The 24,167-nt window shown below is 34.6% G+C and overlaps 1 protein-coding gene and 1 long non-coding RNA gene across 2 annotated transcripts; both read right to left on the reverse strand.

The window, feature by feature from the left end:
• Positions 1-403: 403 nt before the first annotated feature.
• Positions 404-3,790, reverse strand: LOC127125627 (uncharacterized). Its single transcript, XR_007804772.1, has 5 exons — positions 2,796-3,790; positions 2,601-2,655; positions 1,733-1,895; positions 1,116-1,409; positions 404-996 (listed from the first exon to the last, which is right to left on the reverse strand). It is a non-coding gene; the product is annotated as an uncharacterized LOC127125627 (long non-coding RNA).
• A 5,884-nt stretch (positions 3,791-9,674) lies between these two features.
• Positions 9,675-16,463, reverse strand: LOC127125628 (kinesin-like protein KIN-5C). Its single transcript, XM_051054408.1, has 23 exons — positions 16,225-16,463; positions 16,013-16,142; positions 15,619-15,777; positions 15,155-15,504; positions 14,936-15,074; positions 14,724-14,821; positions 14,471-14,627; positions 13,932-14,001; positions 13,749-13,825; positions 13,417-13,470; positions 13,242-13,322; positions 13,042-13,153; positions 12,843-12,933; positions 12,409-12,580; positions 12,088-12,249; positions 11,885-11,992; positions 11,596-11,754; positions 11,425-11,508; positions 11,008-11,213; positions 10,829-10,930; positions 10,634-10,743; positions 10,218-10,369; positions 9,675-10,116 (listed from the first exon to the last, which is right to left on the reverse strand). Exons 1-23 carry the CDS (start codon positions 16,272-16,274, stop codon positions 9,916-9,918), a joined length of 3,024 nt encoding a protein of 1,007 aa, XP_050910365.1. The 5' UTR covers positions 16,275-16,463; the 3' UTR covers positions 9,675-9,915.
• Positions 16,464-24,167: the final 7,704 nt, after the last annotated feature.

The following is a 24,167-nucleotide window of genomic DNA, read 5'->3' on the forward strand; positions in this document are numbered from 1 at the left end:
TCGTGACGATCCAACAGAGGTACCAATTCCTGTTTATGACGTCGGACCATCTGATCCTGATTGGGCTCGTGTATCTCCATTGATTCATCGTTATCTGAGACAGGTTAATGCCGAAAAGATCCACAGTTTGCTGATTTATTTGAAGCTTTACAAATTTCTCGTTCACATTGATTTATGTATTAAGTTTTAAAACTGAATATAATAGACATAATATAAAATTCATGTTTTTATTACATATTCATGTTTTATGTTTTGAATACATATAAATATGTAATCAAAACATGAATTTTATATTATGTCTATTATATTCAGTTCTAAAACTTAATATATAAATCAATGTGAACGAGAAATATGCAAAGCTTCAAATAAATCAGCAAATTGTGGATATTCCTCTTCGGCATTAACCTGTCTCAGATAACGATGAATCAATGTAGATACACGAGCCTAATCAGGATCAGATAGTCCGACGTCATAAACAGGAACTGGTACCTCTCTTGGATCGTCACGATGGGAAGGGACCAACCGTGGATGCAAAACACAATAATACCACTCCAGATAACCATCTTCTACATCAGATGGAGTGGTGGCCAGGGTAGTTTGACGAATCACAGCGATAACGCTCTGATGGTAACCAATCCCATCAACATCAATATCAGTCGTCATCATACAATCAAGAGGTGGGAATGGAACATACCGCATGTACCCGAACTGACGTAAACATCTGTCAGGCAAGTATGAAACAACTGTCTCACCCCACTTCAAACATCCCCTATAGAGATATAACTCATCAAACTGACGCCGTGCTCTATGATCCTCAAATGGACGTCATATGACGTCGGCAGGTGTCAGCTCGTCCAAATTAGGTCGTAAATCATCAACCTTCAGGACTCCTTGCCTATAGCACCATCCCATCGCTCGAGGAAGACCATAATTATCAACTGGTTTCCAATTCTCCCATCTTTTTCCAACAGTTGGAAAGTACTTGTGAATCCAGCACTGTTACAAAATAAAAACATAATAAACAAAATAAATTAAGTTAACATAATTTATAAAATGAATCCAACACTTAATAAACAAAATTAAATTATATATCTGTAGGAGAGTAGGATATCCACCGAGTTGTTTGCAACTGAACATGGACGCATCTCCAAGATATCTGTATAGGGTAAAGGTCTTATCGGCAAAAATGGTGGAACCGACCAACATCAACAGATATGATCTGGTCGCATATGCCCAGCTGGAAGCAGCTCTATGTTATATGAATAAATCGTATAACCACTCCAACTTATAAAATGAACCCTTGCAGCTACGAACATGTGATTGTGTCTCACCCTGTGACACTCCTAAGTAGTCAACAGCAAGTTCAAAAGCTACCTCTTCCGTGACATCCTGGGGACTCCAGAAGATACCTGTGATGGGCAAGTGAAGCTGACATGAGACATCATGCAAAGTAATGCTCATTTCACCAAACGGCATGTGAAATGAAGATGTCTCTGGATGCCGTCTTTCCACAAATGCAGAGACAAGATTTGTGTCTATCTTGTTCAGACTAGTTCTCTGAAATGAAGATAAATCAGATCTAGATACCCAACTCTCCACTTGTTGTGGAAGAGCTAGTGGAACCCTAGATGTCAGCTTCAGTCCATGTTCAACAACTTTTAACTCTTTATTTAGACCTCTTTCCTAAAATATTCAACTATTATTCATTTTCAAATATATCTCGTTTAATTACCTTACCAAACCATAAATGGCGAGCAACATGATGCTCGTACTTCACCAAAAGAGACTATCGTACGGCCCTCCTAGATATCCAGCCGACTCTGCTGTAGATGAAGATGCGCTCCATCCTAAAGTGCGGTCTGGAATCTTACCATATGCACCTCGTATTCGAACCACTACAAAAAATATTATAACAAAATTATTAAAAATTAAAAAAAAAATTAAAATTAAAAAAAAATGCACCAGAACACTTCAAAGAAGAGTTCCAATGGGAAAAAAACAAGGTTGACTACCGGAACACTTCTTAAAAGAGTTCTGGTTTAGTTCATCCAAATCAGAAGTCTTTAAAAAAAGTTTCGGTATACAGCCAAGCAAACCGGAAGACTTTCTAAAAGATTTCTGGTTCAATGCCCCCAAAATGCAGCGAATCGGAAGACTTTAGATAAATGTTTTGGTATACAATTTGTGAACCAGAAGACTTACTTTTAGTGTTCCGGTTTACAATGCCAAAAAATCTAAAAATTTGTGTTTCAGAAGTTTTCAAGCGCAAATGGAAAAACTTCCATTTCTAAAAACTATATCCTATTTATATGAGGGTATTTTCGTCAAAATATTCATTTGTAAAGGTGTGGGTACAATCGTAGAGTTACGAAGTAAAGTTTTCTAAAATTTAATATCATAATACCATAATATCGTTCTCTTTCTGAAAAAATGAAAAAAATCGTGAGAAATCAAAAGGAAACTTTCCCCTACACAACAACAAATGCAGCACATACCTCATCATGAGCCAGAAAATTTTACACAACAGTAAAAAAAAAATAACCAACAATTTGTAATTTAACTTTTTAAAGGTGAGTGAATAATTTCAACCATTGCCTTACCTTTTTCCATCGGTTTTCTGCAAATTTTCTCCACAAGATGCAAGCAAACAAATTTCTAACAATCAAAACAACAACTCAGTATTACTATTTCAAATATCAAAATTAACCTTATAAATTCAAAGGAAAACTCAAACAGAAGCAAGTTTATGCATACAACTTAACAGAAAAGGGATTCAAATGTAAATAAAACACCACCTCCGATGGATCGCCACCATGCTGGAAATGAAACTGAGCAGCATCATCTAAAACACGTCATCACGAGTCGGATCCCTAAATACGCTTCTTAGTGAAAATGCCCTTTTCTCGTAAGCTCTACTTTCGTCAACAGAAGGCGGCGCGTTGTTCAGGCGGTGGTGGGAGATCGATAGTATTGCGGAGTCGTGAGTGGGCTTGCCGGAAAAAGCACAATGGTGTGATTGTTGTAGGATTGTTGTTGAGGTTTGCAGAAAGATAAACGGAAGGATGAAGACGTTTATGTTTATGTTGTTGGATTTATGCAGGTGGGAATCACGGTTTTGTTGTTATTTAAAGTAGAAGAAGTTAAGGTGATTTATGGTGGAAAGAGTTGAAAATACAAGCGAGTGACGGTGGATTCTAGTAGGTTGTCGGAAAATGGAAGAGAGGTTGAGGTGCTGTAGGTAATGAGATGGCGTGGATTTGAGGTGTAACAGAGGTGATAGTGATGAATTGGAGGAAGTATGTGGTTGAGATAAGTGGATTCATGGTGGTTCAAATCACTTGTTGCAGATCAGCGGAGGATCTGTGGGTTTTTTAGTGGTGAAGAGCGGAGGTGTTAGTTTAAGGAAAGGAACGGCGACGCCGTGAGGCGGTTTAGGGTGCTCGTCGGAGGAAGGTTGTGATGGACGTGGTGGTGTGGACGGTTGTTCGGAGGGTTTCACTTTTACATGGTGATTGAGTTGGTGGTGGTTGAAGTGGGTGAAGGTTATTTCTGCCACCACCTTCAAAGTAAGATCAGAGAGTATTATTATCTACCCTTTGAGTGGAAAATAGGTTTTTTTTCAAAAACAAATCCTCCTGATCCGTGAGGTATGCGTGGGTATTATTTCTTTTGTGACGTGCATCTGTCAATAGTGGGACATATGGCTGGTTCTTAGTGGAGGCCTGGAGATCTGTTGAAAGAGAGAGAAGGCAGAGACGTTCTTTCAAGAAAAAGAATATCTCTTCTTTTGTTTTTTCTTCCTTTTTTCCTTTTTTACTTGTTTCTATTAGGTTTGAATGTTGTAAATGGATTTATTAATTAACTAGTAAAGGACCCGTGTGTTCGCATGGGTTGCGCAAGTGCAATAATTTATTTTAAAAAAATTAAAATATAATATATTTTTTTGTTTATATATATATATATATATATATATATATATATATATATATATATATGGTTGGATCAACGTACACAAATTTATTGCGTAAGAGTTTTTTTTAATGTAATGGATGTTAAATGATCAATAAATGGGTTCAAAAAATTTCCACAAATAACTTTTTCCAGTTTGGGACATAATAAAGTAAAACATTATTAATTTATAGTAATATAATTTGCTTAATTTTTTTTGTATACTATATTAAGGAAATAATCAAAAAATATAACACAAAAATATTTTTACAATTTATTGATATATTGATATATAATAAACATTCCATTGTTAATGTTATGAATAAACATTCCATTTATCATTGAGATTTTGGACATAAGAAATAAAAATATATTTATTTAGTAATTGATGAAATTTTCCAATCTGTTACTAATTTGAGGTATAAAAGCGCAAATATTAACCTTTATAATAAATGATTATTTAACCAAAATACATAAACCATGTAAAAGAAATACCAGAACCTCATTTGTTTTAAAATATAGTAATGAATACTACAAAATATTGAAATTAATTGCAATTGATACAGTAAGGTTTAATGCAACAAAAGATATTGAAACAAAGGTTTACAATTTTAGTTAAAATTGTGAGAAATAAGTCCAGCAACAAAAATGATTTAACTTCGTACAGTTCTTTGGTCCTTAAAAAATTGGGTTTATACAAAACATGCCCGCAACCTTTTAGAAAGTGATGATTCAAAACCTGCCCGCAACCTTAAAAAATTACAATAATAACTAATTTGATTTCAGGATATTGATTTCATTTTAGAATGATAAGATTGCAACAACAATAAAATAACGGTAATATTTTTTAATAGTATAAATAGGTAATTTATTTTATCACATTTTTCACTCACATCTAATCTAAATTTGACCAATTTATTTTATTTAATTTTAATTTTTTTGTGTACACATTTCATTTGAAAATGAACCTCAATCAACATAACACATGCTCCAATTTTATGCAAAATGATAGAAGTCCTCTTTGTATCTCAAATCAACAAAACACCCCATATTTTGGAAATCCACCTCTTATTCCAAATCCACACCATAATTCAAGATTTCAAAATTCTCTTTTTATCCCAAATCCATAAAATAATTCATCCATTGAAATTACTCATATCATACATCACCTTACCTAATGAAAAACTCTCTTTTAATGTATTTTGATATATTTGAATCAATTTTTTAATTATATTTTATATAATATATAGTGGGATTTAGTGGGGCCCATTTTCTTAGCCCACTTTAATTATTTACAATATTTTCTTGTACAACTAAATGTATAAAGAATTGATATTCTTATTTGATATATTTTTATATAATAAATAAATTAGTAATAAGTAAATGAATAATCAAATAGAATAGAATTTTAAGATGTTATTCTATATTTTTATTTACTGTAAACAGTTTTATTGCTTTTAATTTTAATACATTTTTATTATAATTCGGTATACAGAATGTACGTATTTACTATAATTATTCTGTTGAAAGGATAAAATATGTTAGTGCAAAGATAACAGCGGTATAAGATTCAATATACCAGCGTGTTATTGCAAAATTACATCTATGTAAAATTCAATTAATAATAGATTGACATTGGAATGACCCTATATTATTGTTCATAATAAATAACTGATTTTAATTTATAGAGTTTGGATCTCAATTAAATCAAATCAAATCAAATAATAAATATACTATTTAAATTTTAAAAATATTCTTATCATATATGACGGTAAACATCAATAATAATAGAATAGAATTTTAAGATGTTATTCTATATTTTTATTTACTGTAAACAGTTTTATTGCTTTTGATTTTAATGCATTTTTATTATAATTCGGTATACAGAATGCACGTATTTACTATAATTATTCTGTTGAAAGGATAAAATATGTTAGTGCAAAGATAACAGCGGTATAAGATTCAATATACCAGCGTGTTATTGCAAAATTACATCTATGTAAAATTCAATTAATAATAGATTGACATTGGAATGACCCTATATTATTGTTCATAATAAGTAACTGATTTTAATTTATAGAGTTTGGATCTCAATAAATCAAATCAAATCAAATAATAAATATACTATTTAAATTTTAAAAATATTCTTATCATATATGGCGGTAAATATCAATAATAATAATAACAATAATAATAATTAATTGGTAGGTAAATTAACAATAATATTAAATTACTCAATTAATATTACTCAACTATATTAAATAGTTATTTTTAATTTTAAAGTTATAATTTAATAACATATAATTATATAATTAAATATTCATTTTGTCATTTAAAGAAAATCAAGTAACGATAATATTTGGCAAAAAAACTACAATAATAATTAATTTGATTTCAGAATATTGATTTCATTTTGGAAAGATAAGATTGCAACAACAATAAAATAACGGTAATATTTTTTACTAGTATAAATAGAGTTTAGTACGAAATTACTTATAGGAACATGAAAATAGCTGTATTATGGATTGTAATTAGGGTAATTAAGTAATTATGGTGGTAATTAACTTTTATATATTAAAAGTAGATATTAAAATGATCATATACTTAAAATAGACTCAAACTAATTACTAGTTTAGTTTTATTTGAATTTACTAATTATTTTTGTTTAAAATAAAATTAAAAACAATAAAAAAAATTCAAAATGAATAAAAAGATGCGTATAAAAATTCTCAAAAGCTAATAATGAATGCACTAAAATGATTAATGTGAAATAAATCTCTCAGAAAAATACAAGGTTTGATTTAATTTTGAAATAAATTTTGACCGGTTAAACAGGCATAGACGGGTCAAAATGAACTGAAAAGGTCATTGAAAAATATAACGTGCACAGCAGGTTAAACTACGTGAATCGTACATTAATAATACTGATATCTAGAAGCTTGATATTGAAACTTTTTACCCGCTGATTTTACATGTATTTGAGAAATGATTTAGCCAATTTCTACCTGATATTTTAGATGTTATTCATGATGAAATGCACGTCATGCTATACAAATGATATAAACTGAAAATAAAATTGAATTTATGAAAGTTTTTAAAATGCTTAGACAAATTGGGGTATGACAGTTGTCCCTATCTAATTAATTACCTTGAACCAGAAGGTATGAATGACAATAGTCTTCGTACATTCATGGTGGAAGATAATTTAATACGAAAAGACCTTAATTTTGTCCTTTGGAATGCAAGGATAAATGCAAAAAGAAGATGCAGTGAGAAATACGGTAAGAAAGGTTATTATAAGGTAAATGAAACAATCAAGACTGTCTGAGAATCTTCAGAACAATATCTTGGGTAACATAATCGAGATATTCTGACAAGGGAATGATACCCCAATCATATTTGAGACTTTCTGAAAATCAGCAGAACAATGTCTCGAACTGAACATACGGTATTCCCTGAGGATCAATGAAATAGTACCTTACATGATATAATCGAGATATTCCAACAAGGGAATAATACCTCAACTGTATCTAAGATTCTCCAAGGATAATAGAGCAATATCTCAAAAACAAATGAGATTCTTCGAATCAAACAAAGTAGTATCTCATGCGACAAATGAGATTCTCTGAATCAACGAAGCACCATCTTATATGATATAATCAAGATATTCCAATAAGGGGAATGATACCTCAATCGTAGCTAAGACTCTTCGAGGATATTAGAGCAGTATCTCAAAGAACAAATGAGATTCTTTGAATCATACAAAGCAGTATCTCAGGCGACAAATGAGATTCTATGAATCAACGAAGCAGCGTCTTATATGATATAATCAAGATATTCCAATAAGGGGAATGATACCTCAATCGTATCTAAGACTCTTCGAGGATACTAGAGCAGTATCTCAAAAAATAAATGAGATTCTTCGAATGAAATGAAGTAGTATCTCAAGCAGATGAACGAGATTCTCCGAATCAATGAAGCAGTATCTCAAGCAACAAATGTTTGGGGAAATAGTTTAGAAAAGACTCCCTTTGGAGGAGATTTACTAGCAAAGATCTGCAGGGGGAAAACTCATAAGAGACTTTTTATGGTAACCTCTGCTTGGGGAGAAATAAAGCAAAGACGCTGGGGAATATCATTATCAACCATAAAGTTGGATAATGACTTGCTACGAAATAATTCCACGAGCACATGCAGAGTAATAACTCCATTTAGAGAAATACGGCTAGCTTTGAAAGAAGAATGTCTGGGATGCAAATGATTGATAATGGGTCATGAATTATATTATGTTTGACGTTTTGTATGACATGGGTGGAAGTACCATGCATGGAATGATGCATGAGATGTATACCAGTATGCAATTGCTGGGGATTTTTAGATGTAGGTAAGAATGCAAATAATGTTTTTGTAACTTTTTGATAAAACTCCCCATTTCAGCTGGAGTGTTATGCATGGGTATGCTGATGATTGATAGAATGGTATTTTTTATGAATTTTTCTATTTTGGCAGGAAAATTGTGCATGAATTGATGCATGTGGGAATTTAATTAGGTACTTGGATTTTTTTGTAGGGCTTAATTCTTTATTGCAAGTGAATTTAAACTTTCATGGGAACCTTATGAAAAATTAATTAATGTATATTAAATATTTTTTAAAATTAGTTTTGCATATTTATTTTTAACGAGTTCCATAATAACTTAAACCATGTTTAATGATTTGGTTCAGTTTGGATTTTTATCAAAAAAAAATATTGTACAAATCCAAGTCAATCGATATACTCTCTTCGTCTCAAAGTAATTATCGCATCTTATAAAATTGTGTGCCCCAAAATAAGAGTCGCTTTAATTTTCAATGCAATTTTAATATTTACTCATGTTTTTTATTATAACTCGTTTTTGACTTTTTACACATATTAAGAAATATAATAAGTGTGATATAAAAAAGAGAAATTATGAAGGGTTTTACAAAATTGTCATTCATTAATGATATTTGAAAGACAAATGGATATAATTGAAAAGAGAAAATAATAAATATTTAAAGGTATAATAAAAAAAAATAACATTAATGATTCATTGATATTATAAAACGACTTATATTATAATATAAAATATTTTTCCAAAACGATTTATAACAAAAAAAACGGAGATAGTATCTTCCAATTATACCATCTAATTAATATTCTCAATCTATTATTCTCTCAATATAATTCAAATAAACAATAATAGTACGATAAAAATACTATTTTATCTCTTCCATTTATTTAGATAGAACAAACCTACCCGTGAACTTCCCTATGACACTATTCTATCCATTCCATTTTTCATTTATATTTTAGTATCGAATTCTTTCAAAATCAAACCGACCCGTAAACATCCCTACCATACTATTTTATCCCTTTCATTTATTATATTTTAGTATCGAATTCTTTCAAAACCGAACCGACCCATGAACACCGAACCGACCCGTAAACATCCTTACCATACTATTCTATCCCTTCCATTTATTATAGAATCGAATTCTTTCAAAACCGAACCAACCTATGAACATCCATACTTGAATCTCTACCTGAATATCTACAGAGAACGTGACCTCTTCAATTTCATTTTTGTTTAAACTTGATAGCTTATAGTAGCATGTTACAGTACATTTAGATAGATATTAAGATTGTAAAATATAGTCAAAATTCTATGCACCAAGATGAAAAAAAATAACATCCTCGGAAAAAGATAAAATAATAACAAAATTAACATCTGTTGCCAAAAATAACTATTATTTGAGTGAGCTATATTTCATCCCAAGATGGGATTTACAGACAACAACTCTCTGACTTAGATATCACATTACATCCTATAACCAGATTTGCATGCTTCAAAAATATATAAACCGGTAACAACACAATGTCATGTTACAAATAAAGATACAAATTTGATTCCACAACAAACAACCGAGCAGGTTGATACCACTGATATCAATTCAATTGGGTGAGAGGAGAACGTGGAATAAGGGACGGTTTCAACTCCTTTACATCAGAAGAAGATTCAAACGAATTATTTTCCCGGAATTCATCCAGAAGAGTTTCGATTGGCAAGGTTCGAAGAGAGTCAATTGTACCCTTACTGGGAACCTCTGGCTCATATCTTATAGGTGTTGTACCACTAGGCTCATAGTCCTGCACAACACAAATCAACAAAACAAATTTCAAGTTAAACAAGGTTAACAGTTTGGTTTAATAATATTGATTATTTTAACTCAGACTATAAAATAACCTACCCTAAACTCCTGCTGGAAAGTTTCACATGCTCTGTGTTCTATGGAAGCTGCTTGCCCAGCATGGTTCTCTCTGAACATCTCAAGTGTATTTGCATGGCTTTTCACCACATTTACCACACTACAGACGGACTCACGCTGTTCTGCAGACGTGGCTGGAAAATATACCCCAAGAAAAACTATTACATGAATGCAAAATATATATATAATAACACTTCAATAAAAAGGGAGGAATGGTGGTGACGTGCACTGCATAAATGTTATTTATACAATATAATGTTGTAAATATGATATTTGCATGCTTTGTGCAATCAGAGATATTTGCATGCTTTGTGCAATCAGAGATATTTGGATGTAATCATGAATTTTGCTGCAACATTGTGAAATCAAAGGACGAAAATCCAGAATGCAATACTAACCGTCAAACTGCTCGAGAAGATCGTCACTGTTCTTTGCCACATCTTCCTCGGCTGCTGCTCGTGCAGAATTGACCTCGGCAACATGTTGCTCACTGCTATCACAAGTATTCCTGCGCCAAAGTCAATGATATAACAATATAGTACAATTAATTATAACAATATAGTACAATTAATTATAGCAATCATATTGCACACCTGATAAGTGACTCTGTCGCAAGAATATGTTTGGTCCCTAAATCATTTACACCCTCGTGTGTCCTCTTAACTTTTTCCAAAGCTGAATGAGCAGTGTTAACACTACAGGGATTGAAAAGGATTATTAGAATGTGAACAAGAGGATGAAGACCAAGAAAACTACGAAAAATAACGCATACCTTTGCTGCAGGAGTACCTCCATGCGACAATGCTTAGCCGCAGAATAATCAGCAGTATCTTTTGCTTCTTTTTCTGCTTGTACACAAAAGGACTGCCATTTCCTTTTTGCATTGGTCGCAATATCACCCACAGATGACACATGTCCATCAAGGAATGACTTGTTCTTAACACCACTTTCTCTAAGATCAACAAGCTTTGAATCTACCTGTGAGACCAACCATTAGATGACAATCATTAAGTTGATAAAAATAAAAAATAAAAAAGACAGATTTCAATCAACCCATAGGCATTACCCATTCAGGCCCATAAAAATTAAATAATAAACTAGAAAAGAATGCCAAAAACTGACAAGATCGACTTGACGCCAAATGTGAAAAAATGAAATAAAAAACAAGAAAAGAATGCCAAAAACTGACAAGATTGATTTGACGCCGAATGTGATCAGAAACCAAACTAGTCATGTCAGCGATGAGTTTCTCCGACTCAAATTTTGATTGCTCCTGTGCAGAATAGAATCAAATGTCCATATTAGATGACAGCAACCATAATCATCTTCCAAACAACACATGTTAACGTAACATTATTACCTCATAAGCTTTCTTAAACTCATCAATGCTCTCTGTTTGCATTTTGTCAGTCTGTGCTACAAAATTTTCAAGCTTCTTTGATTCTTCGAAAAGCTTTTCCACTAATTCTTCAGATCGCTCAGATATCTCCTTTATTTGTTCCACACTAAGATTGAATCTCTTTAATTCACAATAGACACAACAAAAACAAGAAAAGTAGATAAAGAGTATCAGTCAAAACAAAGAATGAATTAAAGGGAATTATACAAAACAGGGAAACGATAAACACACGAAAACTTCAAGCACATACATTGCGGACTTCCCTAGCAAAAAGTGTCAATTCACCCTGTTGTGTTGAAAGACAGCTCTGAAGCTCGTCAAATATTGAGCCAGCTTCGATGACCGCAGTTGTTAGGAACTGATTTATCAGAAATAAATTAGTTTCTCTTAGTATGAAAAGAATGAAACTGTACAAAATAATTAGTAAAAAAATTTAGAGTTGTTGTAGCATACTTCTTCAATTGAATGACCGTGGGAAGATATGGCAGATGACAACTCCTCCAAGGATGCGTCCGAGCCTGACCTATGCAAACGCACAACATTTTGCACTGCCTCCATATGAGACACATACACTGCCCTCAAGTCTTTCACTTTCTCTTTCAAATCAATAACCGCCTACAGGCAACAAAAAGGGGGTTGAGAATTCAAAGTTAAAGACAAATGTTAAACCATGAGCTGGAAAACCAAACAAAAAGCTCAAGTGAAACAAACAAGTATAAAAAGCATGAAAGAGTGTCAACAACAAGAGCTGCTTTGGATATGTGATGTGCGCACCTTATCATGAATGCCCAAAAAGGAATAACAGAGCTTCTCCACACCTTGTAAATGTCCATTCTGTTCAGACAACGATGTTGCAACAGTGTTGCAAAGACAACCAACCTGCTGGGCAAGTTCCGCTTGAAAATTGTTTACAACAGTTCTATTATCTGTGTTCAGTTTATCTTCTCTACCTACACAATTACCGGAGACGTATAAGAATAAATTATATGATAATGAATACATTCTAGGTTCTTAATCATCAAGACAGAGAAGAGACACCACCTACGGAGACATATAAGAATAAATTATATAATAATGAATACATTCTATGTTCTTAATCATCAAGACAGAGAGAATAGACACCACCTACCGGAGACATATAAGAATAGATTATATAATAATGAATACATTCTAGGTTCTTAATCATCAAGACAGAGAAGAGACACCACCTACCAATTTTCAGAAATAGTGAAGCATTATCCTGAAGTGCTTTCTCTAAATCAGCTCGTAATACACAAGCCTGATGCGCTAGATCATTTTCTGTAATGCATAGTTAACATTAACTTAGAGGAACATACAGATTTAACATTAGCTCCACACAAAGGAACATTACAATAGAAACAGTGATAGAAACAAAATCCTTAGTACCTGCTTTTCTGTGTTCAGATATGATGAATTCCTTTGCATCCAGGTTATAATGACACTTTTTTAATTCGTCCTCTCTATTGGCAAGCAACTTGCTGGTTTTGTTCAAATTTTTCTGTATGGTTTAGAATATTTCCCCTATAAGCAATTATGTAGAACTTAACTTAATGATAGTCATGAAGAAAAAAACAATGATATCTGACCTCAGTGGTATCAAGTTTGTTGCTTAAATCAGAGCAGTGACGAACTTGGCCATCATACTTGTTTCTCATATCCTCAAGTTGCTGGTTGAAAAAAAAAAGAGTCAAGTGTAAAATAAATAACAAACAGGTCCGTGTCATCTAATATAAGACTATAGTTTTTTTTGGAAAGACAAACCTTCTGATATGATTCTATTGTGATGCCCATCTGCTCAATCTGATCTCCCATAGCCTGAACAGAAGAAAAAAATGCATCAACATAAGGGACTTAGAGTAGTGGTTTAGTGACCAGATTGTGCAAATTAAACATAAACTAAATTTTATCTACCCATGAACCGGAAGTAAAAAAAAAGGATAGACGAGGTAGAAACAAGAAATGTGCACAACATTAAACATAAAAATCATCAATAATTTCAGCAGCAAATAGTTACTTGAAATGAAAGTGATTTGTTGAAATAATCATATTACAAAAACTGGAAAAATTTCAAACAAACCAAGATACAAGACTACCTTCTTTTCAATCTCTTCTTGATAGTATCTTTCCTTTGGAATATAGACCCCATTTTTCTCGCGGGTAGCATAGACCTCTGATCAAAGTGACAAATTTGATCATCGATACGGTATTGTGGCAAGAAATCTAAGGGTTGACGGTAATTCTAACTTTATCAAAAACAAAATAACAAAGCAACTAACCTGACTTAAGGCGCTCAATTTCACCATAAAGATCCTTGATAAGTGTCGATTTCATCATTTTTTGGTTGATCTAAAACAAAAAGAATATAAAAGCAGGTGAAAAACAATGATATAGGCATGCCAATAAACCATATCACAACAATACTAAAAACATCTCCACATCTTATTCTAAAATAAAATGTTAAATTGTAGCTAGCTCTTGTTGATAACCAGTACATTGCAAACATAATGGCCCTTGAAGCACTCAGCCTGTCCCGCGGCACAATTGAGTGTAATTCATTGGAAGAGCTAATATTCTGGGGATTTTGGAAGCAAAAATAAATACAAGTCATCCCAATAATGGAACCATTTAGAGAAATCAACTCAGTTCATCTGGTTTCTGATTTTAATTTTTGAGAGTTATTCAGTCATACATGTTTGTCATTAATGTATTGTATGTAAAAGCTATCAATCAAATATATTACTGAAAGAATATTTTCATTTCAACAAAAAAAGTATTGGGAGGCTTTAGTACTAAAGTAACTCAATCAGCAACAAACCTCTGGCTTATTTTTAATATTCTTTGCCCTGTGTGCATAATCTAATGTGCTCAAGGTTTCTTCTAAGCAATGAACAGCAGGGGATACTGTGGCTATAATGCACGTCTTGGTTCTACCTCCAAGTGAATCACGAAGTAAGCGAGTCAACTTACTATCCCTAAATATCAACATATATCCATATAAGCATACAATGAAAAGGATAATGTCAGAGAACCATTGAATGAAGCATTATCGGGATTCCAAAATTAAAAACCTGTAAGGAATATGACCAAGGTGCTCCACAAGTGCATTAATCACTCTCCCTAATGTGAGCAAACTTTTATTAATTTCTCCAGCTTCTCTTGCACGACCCTAATAAGTATTATAAAAGCTCAAATTATCAAGTGAAAAAAAAAATCATTACAAAACCCCCATGATGTATAGTTTAAATGACTACACAACTAGTATATGCTACTAATGAATTACCTCCCTCGCACCAGAACGAGATATATTTTCGGAGCCAGCAAGATCTACCAAATTCAGTTTACCACACTTAATTAGCTCTTCGCCTTCAGGGGTTGCTTCTTTGATGTGGATTGTAATTGAAAACAATGAATGCGAACGACTGAGTAGCAAAAGTATGTGTTAATAACGGAAGTTTGAATATATATGATTTTGCAATCTGACAATTAAAGAAACAGTCACCTAGATTGCTTGTTTAACAAAGTTTCTGCAGTGCGCCTTTTGGAAGATCCTCTCTCAAGAAGAGTATAAATCTCACTCGCACACGTCACTATTTCTTCCTCCAACCCTCTTACAAGAACCCCACCTTTGCCATCCTCCATCAGAGGAAGCTGCTTTTTTTGCTTCTCCTCTAAACTAACCTTTGAAAGCTCCTCCGGGGCAAGCAAATCAGTAATCTCTTCATTATACAATTCTAAAAAGGTTACTTTAACACTATACTCAGCATTCTGGCCCTCAAGTGTGTCAAAAATCTGCTTAACAGCCCTGGGAATCACTCCTGCTTCTGGAGGCAACTCTCCATTGGGTCCACTCTGCAGTAAAAATGGTCAGATCAAGTCATTAACATGACCTAATGCTGTAGTTATTAATTAATTAATTAATTAACAACACTTCCATATTGTTTACACCATAGAGCAAAATCATACCTTGGATCTTTTGCATTCCCCTTCCATAGTAAATGTTTTTCCAGTACCAGTTTGCCCATAAGCAAATATAGTACAATTAAAACCCTCTAAAACTTCATGCACTATAGGAGTAACAGCTTGTTCATAAAGTTCCCTTTGTTGTGCAGAAGGTCCAAAAACCTGAACAAAAACGCAACAAATTAATCTTAAACAACACTAATTCATCATTTTAATATCAATAACTTAATTAATTTCTCAACAAAAAAATAAACCTAATTCATTTCTCTTTACTTCAAGCTTAGCAAACATAACCTAATGAACCTAAAAAACAGCGATACGGCATAAAATTGAAAAGTTAAAAGAATAAGCTAGTTTTGACACAAATAAAAGGGTTTAGGGTTCAGAAATGAAGAACCTTATCGAATGTGAAAACCCTATCGATGTGTTTTCCGGCTATATTCTGAGACACCGCAACTTCTCTACTATAATCATTGCATGTAACTACTTGCGGCGCATTGGAGCGTAACTCTTCATCACTAAACGGCCTATAAAGTACCGAAGAAGCTATAGTTAGAGTTTGAAATTCGAAAAAAAAAAAATCGAAAAAAAACGAAGAAATGGAAATACCTGCATCTGAGAAGAACCTGAACGTTTACGCCTTTCTCTTTACCGGACATTTTTGGTGATTTTCGGTGTGCGGTGGTGGTGGTAGATCTGAATATTAGAATTTGCAGTGTTTGTTTTTCTGTGTGAAAGGGTGTGGAAATGAGAGCGGGGTAGCGGTAGTAGCGTTTGAGATTTGAATTTTGAAAGACGCTCTTCTCTTTTTGCCCTTTCTTAGATTGAGAGATCTACGATACGACACTGCGTTTTGGATTTTATAATCTAACGGTACTCCGAGTATTTTATTTGTCTTGACGATTTTGCCATTGTCGTTTTGGGTTTTTAGTGGGTTTTTGAAGTGTGAATTGTATGTAAGTTGGTGGGGGTGGTGGGAATAGATGGAGTTTCAAAGCATATTTTGCATTGAAGTTTTAATTAAAGAAAAAGCATTTGAACTACTTCTAAAATAATTAATATAGAATAAATCTAATATCTTTAAGTAATAAGGTTGTTAAAGAATTTTGATTTAATTTAAGTAAATAAGTTCGTTAAGTTTCTGTTGCGTTCAAACTTCACTTCTTCTTCCTCAAGAATGTGATCGATGAGAAGAGCGATGAAGAAATACGGCTCAGGGGTCGTGTTCCCTTTCCGAAATTGCATCAGCCGGATCCATTTATCACTTCTGTATGTGCGAACATGAAAGGAGTGAAATCGAGACCAGAGCGAAACTTATCGAATCGGGATTTTTGATGCACATAAGTACTTCATCTTTCCCAGTTCAAACTCTTTCTCCTCTTCTTCTGTGTTTTCTTTTGGATCTGTTTGGTTTGTGAATTGATGTGTGTGGTTGTTGAAATTCTAGTTAACAGACTTTCGATGTCACACTGGATGTTATGACATCCAATTCTGCACAGACAGGAATGTATACAGCAGGTAAATGTAAAGTGCAGTAAATAACACAAAGAATTGTTTACGCAGTTCGGTGACAAACACACCTACGTCTGGGGGCTACCAAGCCAGGGAGGAAATCCACTATTAGCAGTATTAATTCAGGCCTTAAACCAACTGTTTAATCCTATCACTTAATACCTACCCAATGCAATTTCAATCTAAACTAAGACCAGAGTTCCTACTCACTCCCCCTCAATCACTACAGTGATTACAACCTTTAATTGGTTTAAAGTTAATGGCGAAGTTACACTTCAAACAACTCTTGATTGTGCTTAACAGCTTTAATCAAGAAACACAACACTCACGCTTAAAAGCTTAGAGTGACACAACACTTACAACTCAATGAACACCCTAGTCCAATGCAATCATCTAGGTGATAATTGTAACACCCTTTTTTCTATCCCAAATTATTTAGCATATAATCAGAGTAAATAAGCACGCATATAAAGAAAAGGGCGTCACATCGACGTTTTCGAAACTTAAAACTTTTCAAAAACCAACAATGCACCTGGTCATTCAAAATAACACATTTCACTCATCATGAATATTCCAGCAATATGCGTTCGCAGCGGAAAGTAAAGAATACTCATGTATTTCGTAAGATGATCCATGTCCCATACCATGATCAAATAAAATAAAACAATTAATGACATAAAACATATCCAAATAAGATACGAGTTCAATACCACTAATCTACCCAGTGTTACATGACCAGAGCATTGACTCATTACCTAAATTTAAACTAAATACGGAAACTCTCCAGCTAATCTTGAGCGAGCTACCGTCCACCTACTCCAGCAATACTACTCTGTAGTATCTGCACGATACCCATGTAAAGGTAACATTCAAACAGAAAGGGTGAGAATTCGAATTATTATGAAATAGCATAATAAGGCACAATGAATTAAAACAACAATTCAAGAATTCATCACACTTTATATTATTATATCAATGACATTAACAGACAATCGTTCCACATATTTCAAACATACATCACACCCACATCAATTATCACATAATTATAAACGACTCAATGCAAGACAATGTGACTCCATGCATGCGGTACCTCAATGTGAACTCAAAGTTTCACCGCTTTCCGATTCAATATCTAGAATCCAAGCCACGCTTCCGATCCGGACAAGACCAAAGCCCTACGTCTGTTTCCAATAAAGGATCACCGCTTAATACTACGCCTAATCCCAATTAAGGATTAACGTCTGCTACGTCTGTTTCCAATTAAGGATCACCGCTTAATACTACGCCTGATTCCAATCAAGAATCAACGTCTGCTCATGTGAACCCACAGTTTCACCACTTCCACAATGAAGTCAACCATGCTATGAATGAATGCACACATACCAACATATATGCAATTAAGAACCTCTATACCGTCTTAACCTTCCACATATCACCATAACTCACAATTGGTACATATACACATTCATAATCATAAACCTTTCACAATTCAATAATGGCATACATACACATTCATACAATATATTATTCACCAATATAGGCCAATCATCAAATATGTACACATAATTCCATTCCAAAACGCACACAATATTTAAATATCAATTTTTCACTTTTCAAACAGTGTTAACCGGTTAACGCCCTGGGTTAATCGGTTAACGCAAAACAGAATGCACTTCTTGGCAAATTTTAACAGTGTTAACCGGTTAACGCCCTGGGTTAACCGGTTAACGCAAGACAGAATGTAAATTTTCATAAATCGCAACAGTGTTAACCGGTTAACGCCCTGGGTTAACCGGTTAACGCAAAACAGAAAGTTGTTCTTGCGCTAACAACGAAACAGAATGCAGATTTTCCCGCATTTTTCATCGTTGGAGGACTTCCGGACCTCCGATTTCGATTCCGTAAAAAGCTACACGTTCAGAAAATTATGACTCATCCAAATATATATTCATTTACAGTTTTAACATAATTTAATCATCTCAATTCAGAGTATTTATCAAGACCTAATAATTTCAAAGCCATGCCAATTAAGGATTTCAACCTAAAACATGTTCCTACCCATTGACCCAATCATACTAACCCATAATAATAAGGATTTCCCCCCTTACCTCGTCAATCTGATGGAACCCTTGACTCCTCTCGCTTTTCCTCTCCTCTTTCCTCTATTGCCTTCAATGCTCAAGTGAATTCTAATTCACACTTCCCTCACCTCTTACTATTTATAATAGTATTCTAGTTGGGCTTAAATCATCTAATTTAATCACCAGGCCCAAAATACCTAATATTTAAATACCTCTATTTAAATTCAAATAATTAACCACTCACTATGCACACCAAGTTAATTAATTAATTCAATTATTTAATTATTTCTCATATCCACTAGATAATGAATTAATACCCCAATTAATTAATTAACACTCCACATAACTAAATTAAAATATAATAATAATAGTATAATAATTAAATACTAAAAAAATGGGTTGTTATAACTCTCCCCCACTTAAAAGATTTTCGTCCTCGAAAATTTACCTTAAACGAACAACTCCGGATATGATTCCCTCATCTTATCCTCGAGTTCCCACGTAATATTTCCATTGGCGACTCCGCCCCATATCACTTTTACCAAAGCAATCTCCTTACCACGAAGCTTCTTCACTTCTCGATCTTCAATTCGCATAGGTGATGTATCAACCGTCAAATTATCCCGTACTTGCACATCATCTAATGGAACAACATGCGATGGATCCGCAATGTACTTCCTCAATTGAGACACATGGAATACATCGTGAAGATTAGAAAGTGATGGTGGTAATGCAATCCGATATGCCACTTCACCTATCCTCTCGGTAATCTGATAAGGACCAATAAAATGCGGCGTCAACTTACGCGACTTCAAAGCTCTACCTTCACCCGTTATTGGTGTAACTCGAAGAAACACATGCTCGTCTTTCTCAACTTCAAGAGCTTTCCTCCTCTTATCATGATAACTCTTTTGACAACTCTGAGAAGGCTTCATCTTCCCTTGAATCATCTTAATCTTATATGTAGTCTCTTGAATCAACTCGGGTCCTACCATAGCACTCTCTCCCGATTCGTACCAACATAAAGGAGTTCTACACCTTCTGCCATAAAGAGCCTCAAACGGTGCCATTCCAATACTCGAATGGAAACTGTTATTATATGTAAACTCGATTAAAGGCAAGAAACTATCCCAATTTCCTCCTTATTCCAAAACATAAGACCTCAAAAGATCTTCAAGTGACTGAATAGTCCTCTCCGTTTGACCATCAGTTTGCGAATGATATGCTGAACTCAAACGCAACTTCGTACCCAAAGCACTTTGCAAACCTTCCCAAAATCTCGAAGTGAACCTCGGATCTCTATCCGAAACAATACTCGACGGTATACCATTCAAACACACAATCCTCTCGATGTACAACTTAGCAAGTCTCTCCATCGAATAATCCATTCTCATCGGAATAAAATGAGCACACTTCGTCAGTCTGTCCACAACGACCCAAATCGCCTCACAATTACTCAATGTTCTTGGTAAGCCCGACACAAAATCCATAGAGATACTATCCCACTTCCACTCGGGAATAGATAACGATTGCATCAAACCAGACGGCTTTTGATGTTCAATCTTTGACTTTTGACAAGTCAAACACGAATACACAAATTCCGTTACATCCTTCTTCATACCTTGCCACCAAAACATCTTCCTCAAGTCTTGATACATCTTAGTAGCACCAGGATGAATACTCAGACCACTTATATGCCCTTCCTCAAGAATCCTCTTTCTCAAATCCATAACATGCGTAACACACACTCGATCACGACACCTCATGATACCATTCTCATCAATCCGAAAGTCACCACCGTTACCTTGGTTAATCAATGTCATAACATCAACTAACTTCAAATCTGACTTCTGACCTTCTCTAATCTCGTCAAGAATGCCACACGTAAGCTTCAACATTCCAAGCTTAACACATGAAGGCGTCGCTTCACAAACCAAACTCAAATATCTAAATTGCTCCAACAATTCAAACTCTCGCACCATCAACATAGACATATGCAATGACTTCCTACTCAATTCAAACCGAAATCATAATCCTTCAAGAATTCCAACCATCTCCTTTGCCTCATATTCAATTCTTTCTGATCGAACAAGTACTTCAAACTCTTGTGATCACTAAACACATCAAACCTCGATCCAAACAAGTAATGTCTCCAAAGTTTCAACACAAACACAACGGCGGCCAACTCTAAATCATGCGTCGGATAATTCTTCTCATGAATTTTGAGTTGCCTTGAAGCGTAAGCTACCACTTGCCCTTTTTGCATCAGAACACCTCCCAAACCCAACAAAGAAGCATAACAATACACAACGAAGGTTTCTAACGGATCCGGTAAAATCAAAATAGGAGCCGTAGTCAATCTTCTCTTAAGCTCTTGAAAATTCGCTTCACACTGCGAAGTCCAAATGAAAGCTTGACCCTTCCTAGTCAACTGCGTCAACGGTAACGACAACTTAGAAAATCCCTCAATGAACTTCCTATAATAACCAGCCAAACCAAGGAAACTTCGAATCTCCGCAACAGACTTAGGAGCTTCCCACTGAGATACAGCTTCAATCTTCGTAGGATCCATAGAAATCCCACCGCTCGAAATCACATGTCCAAGAAAACTTACTTCACTCAACCAAAATTCACATTTAGAGAGTTTAGCAAACAACTTCCTCTCTTTCAACACCGATAACACAACCTTCAAATGCTCTGCATGATCCTCTTCGCCCTTGGAATAAATCAATATATCATCGATGAACACAACTACAAACTTATCCAGATAATCATGAAAGATTCTATTCATATACTCCATAAATACACCAGGTGCATTCGTCACCCCAAAAGGCATCACAGAGTACTCGTAGTGACCGTACCTTGTCCTAAAAGCAGTCTTCTAAATATCCTCAGCCTTTACACGAATCTGATGATACCCAGACCTCAAATCAATTTTGCTAAACACACAAGCTCCAACCAGCTGATCCATCAGATCGTCAACCCTCGGGAGTGGATACTTGTTCTTAATCGTCACTTTATTCAGTTGTCTATAATCAACACATAATCTCATAGAACCTTCTTTCTTCTTGACTAATAGCACAGGTGCACCCCACGGCGACACACTAGGACGAATAAACTTCTTCTCGAGTAAGTCTTCAAGTTGACTCTTCAACTCTTTCAACTCAGAAGTGGACATTCGATAGGGAGCCATCGATACAGGACTAGTTCCAGGAACTAAATCAATCGAAAACTCGACCTTTCGTTCCGACGGTAAATCACTTATATCCTCCGGAAATACCTCCGCAAATTCACGAACTATTGGCAGTTCTTCGATCGTCCTCTTCTCCCAAATATCCAAAGTTGCCAACAACATAAACAATTCGGCATCATCTTGCACCGATTCATCAACTTGCTTAGCAGACACACACCAATCTTCCTTAGCATCAACCTCAGGAAAAATAACCATTTTTTCGAAACAGTTGATATACACCCGATTAACTTTTAACCAATTCATACCCAAAATCACGTCAAGTTGCTCTAACGGAAGACAAACTAAATCAATTCCAAAATCCCTACCAAATATGATCAACGGACAATTCAAACACACATAGGAAGTAGAAACAGAACCCATAGCATGTGTATCAATAATCATGCTTCTACGCATATTAGATAATATGAGATTCAGCCTCTTAGCACAATCCAAAGAAATGAAAGAATGTTTTACACCGGTATCAATAATGGCAATCAAAGGTGTACCATTAATAAAGCACGTACCTTGGATTAGTCTATCATCGGTAGTGGTCTCCACACCAGACAATGCAAACACTTTTCCCTTCACTTGCTCCTTCTTCGGCTTATCACATTGTGAACTAATGTGACCTTTCTCACCACAGTTGAAACAAGTTACGTTCGAACCAACTCTACACTGGTTTGCTCTGTGACCCATCCTGCCACAATTGAAACACTTCCCAGAATCTCTACTACACTCCGTAGCACGATGGCCTTCCACACCATATTTGAAGCACTTAAGTGGAATAGAAGATACTCCCCCACTTGGCTTCTTGCCAACACTAGATTGTCTCCTCTTGTCATCATATGGTTTTCCCGGATCTTGGTTTTTCCCCTTCAGACTCTTGTAGACAGAAGCACTCTCCCTACTATCCTCGTCATAAATCCGGCTCTTGTTAACCAATTCTGTAAAACGAGTAATCTGTTGGTAACTGTAAGACCCCAATTTTGTCCCTAAGATCCCTCATGGCATCATATCATACCATATCATTGCCTCAAGGATCTTTGTGCACCTTTGCTTGCCTCCTAGTGGGTGGGTTATCTCGTGAGTGTGGTTCTTGATCACCAAGCATGTTTTGCATTTGTGTATCATTGCTTTATATCTATCTATTAACCAAAGGTACAAAAATATTGTCATCTAACCATGTTACTTGCAGATGAAGCCAACTAGGTCAAATCAGTCAAAATCAGTCATTGAACAGTGGATGGTGGCCATTCTTGAAGAATTTGGGCACCATGATCATTCATCAAGAGTTCATATGAGTTGTGACATCATTTTGGATCAAGATATCAAGTGGTAGGGACTTGGATTTCATCAGAACATGGTTCAGTCAACCAAAACCCTAGCAAAGTCTAGCAAAGTCAACTGTGGTTAAATGTGCATTTAATCAGTGATTTGATGGTGGGAATTGGTTTGAGAGGTCTCATTCATGTCCATATAAGCCTCATATAACATGTCAAACATCCACAGTGAAGAATTTGAAGTCAGACAAGAAATTTCCCAAAATAGAAAGTTGACCTGTAATTGGAATTTGCCAAAAATGGAAAGTTCTTCTCCTCCAAATTACATCATCATACAAGCTTCAAATGAATTTTTGTCCAACATGAAAGTTAAAGATCTTGTTCTCCAATTTCCAAAAAGTCCAAGAACACTCATTTCTAATTTATGGTTGGCAAGTTATGATCAAA

This window comes from Lathyrus oleraceus, chromosome 3 (genome assembly GCF_024323335.1).
Source record: "Lathyrus oleraceus cultivar Zhongwan6 chromosome 3, CAAS_Psat_ZW6_1.0, whole genome shotgun sequence".
NCBI lineage: Eukaryota > Viridiplantae > Streptophyta > Magnoliopsida > Fabales > Fabaceae > Lathyrus > Lathyrus oleraceus.